This window comes from Vanessa tameamea, chromosome 11 (genome assembly GCF_037043105.1).
Source record: "Vanessa tameamea isolate UH-Manoa-2023 chromosome 11, ilVanTame1 primary haplotype, whole genome shotgun sequence".
Lineage (NCBI taxonomy): Eukaryota > Metazoa > Arthropoda > Insecta > Lepidoptera > Nymphalidae > Vanessa > Vanessa tameamea.
In genome coordinates this window covers 2,558,716-2,566,019 of record NC_087319.1, presented here as the reverse complement: position 1 = coordinate 2,566,019, position 7,304 = coordinate 2,558,716, and the positions used below count along the sequence as shown (strand labels likewise).

Sequence of the window (7,304 nt, the reverse complement as noted above, 5' to 3'; positions counted from 1 at the left end):
AACAACGGACGTTTGCAAATTTACGGAGTCCCTTTCTTATCTATTGGATCTTTCATAAGTGATTATGTTGCTTCCCTTCATTGAAGCGAGACAAAAGATACGATTCCAATAATCATAAAATTCGGTGATAGCGTTTTAAACACAAAAAAAAAAATCATCAAAATCAGTTCCGTAGTACACATTATGTATAAAATACACGTACATCGATGTCCGTTTAATATGTACCAGTACTGTTATTTATATATCACGTTGATATTAAACAATAACATTATTGATAAGGATTACTAATATATATCGACTTTATATAAACACATGTAACAATAACCAATTGGAACGATTTAATACGGAGAAGTGGCATTGCAATAGATATGAGTGTTTGTCCTTGTGTAATTAGGAACATTCCTGTTATTAGAGATTAATTTGTTGAAGCATCTCTGTAGGTACTGTGTAAACATATATCTATGTACAGTCTAGAGATGTCTTATTAAAGGCAATTATTCATCATCATCATCAGCCCGCATTCGTCCACTGCTGAACGTAGGCCTCTCCAAATTTGGAAAGGCAATTATTACTTCTACTCAAATATTATACTATTATACTGTATTGTATTATTTTTACTTTTACTTTATATAATATTTAAATAGTAATTATGAGTCGTATAATGCGTTAGGTAGTAAAATATAAAGTAAATAAAATTATATAAATCATACGCCTTATTAGATATTTCATAAACTTGAATCTTAACAAATAATTCGGTAATTAAGGTAAATGTCATAAGGAAATGCTGAAATGGGTGAAGATCTGCCACATGTGTATCCTAATAACCACATTGGAGTAGTGTGATGGAAGAAGGACCTTCTTCTAGACCTCAAACGGATAAAAGTTCTTAAGCGATCTGTGAAATATTTACAGACTTATACTTTAAGCTGTATCGTGTTAGCAATGATATATTTTTATTTCAATAAATATATTACTGTAAATTAAAGAGATTTGTAACTAACTAGAGAACATACTGTGACTTAACACCAAATTAGATATACCATTAGATATTATCATTATGGTAGTTACATTATATGAAAATATATAAACCTAACGATAAGCCCCGGCTTCGTATGGGTGCTAATAATTAATAATGAAAATGAAAAAATGCAACTTTCTACCAGTGATTTTATTTTTTGTATTTGTCTGTTAGTTTCTGAGATTAACCCCTATAAACGAACAAATATTAGTATAGACAAAAAAAATTAAAAAGTCTTCACGATTTTGCAACATAAAACTTAAAAAAATATTTATTGGATTTCCAGTCACAAATGTAAAAAACTCCCAAATGTTACTAAGAATTATTTTATTTTAACTATCAATAATGTAAAATTAATATTGAAAAAGAAATCATGACTTCGCAATTCAACACAAACCCCTTCCTTATCGAACCCCAGGTGCTCTCTTAATGAAGCCACGCGAGTAACTGTTCGTTCTCAAAGCGTAGCGATTTCTAATGTGTCATAAAATATATTGAGCTTTATTTTTTTTATCCCAAAATGACAATGACATGTTTCTTGATGTTTGCAACGGAGATAATATCATCGCCAAAGACGTAGTATTAAATCTCTCTAGAGGACATAGATAATCAAAAAAAAAATTAAATTCCAACGGTAATTTAATGAAAAGTTTTCCAATTAATGTAATATTTTAATTCGAATGTACAATACAATTAAATCATCTTAATATATACAAAAACAATAAAAGAAACCAAATAGGGATTTTCTCATTTCTTTTTTTTTTGTTTTAAATTGACGTTACAATTATATTTGACGTAATTAACTTAATTAAGGTTTTGCTTTGAACGTTAATTTCTCGTAAATGAAAGACATTATGAGTATCAAAACGTCAGTATAATTTTATTACGGTTTTCAAGATATCTTTGTACATTTTATACAAAACAATAATTTTTATTATGACTAATAATTACAATTCAAAAATTACATTTATTTGCAAATTCATAATTATTAATTCTAATATCACGATTTAGCTTAGTTATTATATTAGATTTCAAGCGATAATTCTAAACAATAACAATGCGAATAGTTTTATATACACTTCAATACAAAAGCACATGATACATCGAGAAGTGCTAAATATATTATATTAAATAATTTTAATGGCATTATTATATAAAAAAAAAACTGATAAATCTGTACACGTGATCGTAAAAGTGAAAACATACCTTTATAAAATTATATTTTTAAAACTATGAAATATAATAAAACATTGAACAAAATAAAAAAAAATGTGTTATATATAAATATTACAAATGCATTTTATCAATAAATACATCAATTGAAGATAAAACGCTTAACATTAATTTTGTGAATATGAAATTTACAAATAAGACTTACGCTATTTGGTGTTGTTTTACAGTGATTTTTATGTGAAAATATTCCACACCTATAAACTTTATAAATACAATTAATAGTATCGTTAATATTTGAAAAGTGTTTACGTTATCAGACTTTAACATTTTCACACGAACTTTGTACAAAATATTGTATTATAATATTACAATCATGTTATGTATGATGACTTAATACGATCGTTACGTATGTGGAAATTGACCGAAGTATACCTACATAATTACAATTTAAATATTGTGCTATTAACGTTTAAGTGTGAAGTTAATAGGAATAATTGAAATGCATGTATTATATGAAATGTTTTCAGACAAAGTAAGTGCGACCTTTTGATGCAGCGCTCGTAATAGAACGAGGTACTGTAGGAGATATATCTTCCACCCTAGAATACACGTGACCACTGCTTGGGGAACGCCTAAGGTCATAATTAAACCGGGGACATGCTCTGTTGTCAATCGACATGTAGCTATTGTTCGAATTGTTCCCTTCCCCATACGTGATGTCGGACGAAGGAGAGCTTTCATTCTGCGATGTCTCTCCGTCATTTCTCTTGCAATATTGCAGAGAATTTGAAAAATTCTGCTTTGAGCAAGTATCGTTTGTGACTGGCATCGTAGTGTATCTCAACGTCGGAGTCTGACGTAATGACTTCTTGAATACGCTCTTCTCCGTGTTTTTCACTGTGATTATAGTGTCGGTTGAATTAAGTAAAGATACGAATCTTTCCCAGAAACGTGGATCGTTCCACGAAATATTTTTAAACTTATCTAATACAAAACAAAGTTCATCGTTTATTTGGTTGTTATCTACTAACTTAATGAATATTACTTTATTCAAATCGCTACGATTCAATGACTTTAAATAGCTATAAAATATGTTTTTGAAATGAAAGTCACATAGATCGTTACAAATAAAATTCGTTGTTAAAACAATTAATAGACGCTTAGATAATTTAGAAGACTTTGAAAAACTATCTAAGGTAAGTATATTAAGAGATGATTCGTTCATTGCGAATTTTTTTGAGGACATTTTTCTGAATTCTATTTCTGACATTATGTTATGATATATGAATTGTGTATCTTTGGTATTACATATCACATAGTAATCGTGCACGTGATTCGGGTTTCCGTCCAATACATGATCGACATTTGGACAAGACTGTTCTTTAAATAAAGGTACGCCGTAATGAGTATACAGCCAATCACTGACATCATATCTGAAAGCATAAAATATGGCTCCAATGAGACATATTACAATTACTATAATAATAATTCCACATATAACCGCAAAAAAGTTATCAGGAAGAAAATAAGATTTTGGAATAATTTCATTCTTGGAAACTGATGGATCACTAATTGAGCCTAAATATTCCTTACAGTGGCTTAGGACTGAGGCGATTGTTATTTTAGTCGGCTTGCCTTCGCTATCAGTACATAGCATTTTTTCTGGATCACCGGGATCTTTTCGAAGCCATGTATCTAGCTCTGCTATACTTTTACAATCACAAGAATACTGATTACCCTCTATTGATACATGTGCTAAACTTTTTGAAGATGATGCTAACAACTTCCAGGGGAAAAAGTTGACAAGTTTATTATCGTCTATTCTTAAGACTGAAAGTGATTTCAGCGATGAAAATGTATTATTTGCAACGTGAACGATTGCATTATGGTCTAAATAAAGTTCGTTCAGATTATTAAGATGAACAAATTCGTCTCCTTTTAATTCTACTAATTTATTATTTTCCAAATGTAATACTCTCAAGGAATCAACACCTTTAAATGTTTGATTATTTACTTCTTTTAGTTTAGTATTATTTAGATATAAAACTTGTAATTTCTTTTTCCCAATAAATACGTGATTTCCCAGATAACTGATATCATTACCGTCTAAATATATTTCAGTCGCATCCATTGGAATTCTGTCCGGCACTTCTGTATAGCCGGCGTTCGAGCAGTCTACAACGTTTGCGTTCCAAGTTATATCGTGATAACATCTACAGTTATTTGGACAGATCATTTCACAATCACAGGCAACGAAATCACAACAATGACATAGGGCAAAACAATGACTTTCATAAGGACATAGAAAATCGGAAGGTGACATATCTATTATCACTTTTTTCTCTTTTGCTCGTGAGTGAACCAATGAACAAAAAGCTTTATCGAGATCTAACACACGCGGGTATTGTCGGCTGTGGCTTAAATAATTGATTCGTTGAATCCATTCCATTGAACAGTCACAAACAAATGGGTTTCCGCTTATAAAGAACTCGGGCAAGTCGTTATCTTCATCTATTTGATCTAACCTGAACGCGTTCATGTCAAGTTGAACTATTTTGTTGTTATTTAATGTCACAGTTGACAATCTCTGTAACTTTGAAAAAACACCGACTTGTATGTGACTTATATAATTATTGTTCAAATAAAGTTTTTGTACAGATTTTGGAATAGAAGTAACAATTAACTCAGTTATGTTATTGTAACTTAGATCCAATAATTTAATATTAACATTTGAGTTCATATCGTTATTGTGAAAGGTATTTATATAATTCATATGCAAATCTAACCACTCCAAGCTACTAGGGAAAGTATCAAAGTCAAAAGACGAAATTTTATTTGCCGACATATTTAACCACACTAAGCTATTTAGCGTCGAAAATATCCCATCAAATTTCGTTATATCATTTCCATCCATGCGTAATAATTTTAAATTAATATTTTTCCGAAAGCAACCTGGAGAGACGAGATTTATTTTATTAGATGCCAAATTAAGCACCTGTAACTGAGGCAAATGTTCAAAAGTATCTTCGTTTAAATGAGTAACTTTGTTATCTACAAGACGCAAACCAAAAAGTTCTGACAGTCCATGAAAGTTTTCCCGGCTTAAATGGGTTATATTGTTATTCCCTATGTCCAAAGATCTGAGGGATCGTAATTTACGAATTGAGGAAGGAATTGATGATAAAAAGTTATCATTTAAACCCAAATCGCCGATCGTAGTCATATTATCGAAAGCATTTTCGTCGATGTGCTTAATTTTATTATTGTCTAAAAACAATTCATGCAATACGTGTAAATCTGTAAAGATATGCGTATGTATGTGTAGTAACTTATTGTTTGATAGTGTGAGGGAGTGCAAGTTTCTTAGTTCTTCAAAAGCATGCTCATCAATGGATGCTATCTCATTATGATCTAAATTCAGTTTCTGTAAGCTATACAAGTCCTGAAACATATATCGGTCTATCCTGCTAAGTCTGTTAAATGAAATATTTAATATTACCATACGTAGTAATCCTACAAATGTGCCCTTGTTTATCCACTGACTAGTTAATTCGTTGCGAGAGAGGTCTAATACTTGGAGTTGTTCCAATCCCCGAAAAAGACCAGGCGGCAGAACGTTTATCGTGTTGTTGCTTAAGATAATGTCTGTAAGCAATATCGTATCAGAAAAAATGTCAGGCGGGAGACTATTCATAAAATTACTAGATAAATTTAATACTTGCAAGCTTATAAGACCCTCTAAGGAACCATCTTCAAGTGTAGATATTGCATTATTTTGTAAAAATAATTTCGACAATGAGCGTAATTTCGATAAGCTATTTTCCGTTATTACAATCAAATCGTTGTAAGACATATCAAGAGCTTCTAAAACTAAATTACAACTTTTTACGCTTAAGTTTTGTTCACGTGATGAATCTGAGAAACCTATAGTTTTTATATTTTGCAAATGATTTCGTGTTAAATTTAATATTTTTAAACTGTACAAAGAGCAAAAAGTATCTGTTTTAGTGCTCCAAATGTTATTATCACTTAAATCTAACTCGATTAACTCACTTAAGCCCGAAAAAGCGTTTTCATGTAATTCCATAGTCATTGCAGACCATTCACTGTTGTGCGTCGTCACGTGCAAAGATTTAAGGTCTTTGAAATTTTCAAATGCATGTGCTGGTATCTGACGTATCTTGCATTTGTCAATGACAAGATCTTTTAACTTCCCTAGGTTTGAATGTTTTCCGGGACCCTTCTCGGTTTGAGCTGCAAGCGTACTTTCAAAAAACAAAATCTCACTGCACTGGACGTGCAATGATATTACGTCCTCGTAATGTGTCCTACTAATGTTTTGTAACAGGTGATCCAAACTGTTGATTGTTCGTATTTTGCAAAAAAGCACTGCGTCCTCCGACGTTTCCGTCTTGGATGTCCGGTATGCGCACTCGTGCGGCGTTTCAGCCGCGTTGCTGTCTTCGATAACATAACAGTATAACAACACATACACAATTAAGTAATTGAAATTTCGGCGCTGAAGTCTATTAACGATAGTTTGTTTTATTGGCATTTTATGTTCGTATGCAAGTTGTGATGAGGCATCGAGGTCGGCAGTGCCATTTATAATGAGGCGAATTGGTTGATCGCGTCATAAATATTCACGCGGTAGGAACGACATCGCGATTCGCGTGGCATGTCAACGGATTTCACGGTAGCAGCAAGCGTGTGGCGCGGTTGACGGCTGCCCACCGACTGAACGGCGCTTTGTGGCTCCGCCCTGCGACGCCCGACGCCCGCCGCCACCCGCCCGGCGTCTAAAGAAACTTCATCTCATAGGTAACATAATTATATGCAGTGCCAAGGGTGCATAAACAGCGAATTAAAATAGTTTATTATTAGATTTTTTTTATCATCATATTATGTTTATAGTCGAGGTATTTTATAACGGAAGTCGTTAATTTACTTTTAGGTTATGACAAAATTACTATGTATGATTAACTAAGACACACTTAACTTTATGAAGAGAGATCATAGTATGTTACATTGTTTTTAATATTTATGAGATGCACAAACTTTGTGCGTTACAAAATTTAGGCCGCAAAAAGGTAGGTAATATATTGCGAAAAAA

General features: G+C 32.0%; 1 protein-coding gene across 1 annotated transcript; it reads right to left on the bottom strand.

Annotated features, from left to right (window-relative positions):
• Nucleotides 1–1,870: 1,870 nt before the first annotated feature.
• On the bottom strand, nucleotides 1,871–6,915 carry LOC113400862 (toll-like receptor 6). Its single transcript, XM_026640534.2, has one exon. It carries the CDS (start codon nucleotides 6,744–6,746, stop codon nucleotides 2,715–2,717), a length of 4,032 nt encoding a protein of 1,343 aa, XP_026496319.2. The 5' UTR covers nucleotides 6,747–6,915; the 3' UTR covers nucleotides 1,871–2,714.
• Between the last annotated feature and the right edge of the window lie 389 nt (nucleotides 6,916–7,304).

Coding starts and splice junctions, on each gene's coding strand:
- LOC113400862 (XM_026640534.2), bottom strand. CDS start 6,746: ATGCCAATAAAACAAACTATCGTTAATAGACTTCAGCGCCGAAATTTC.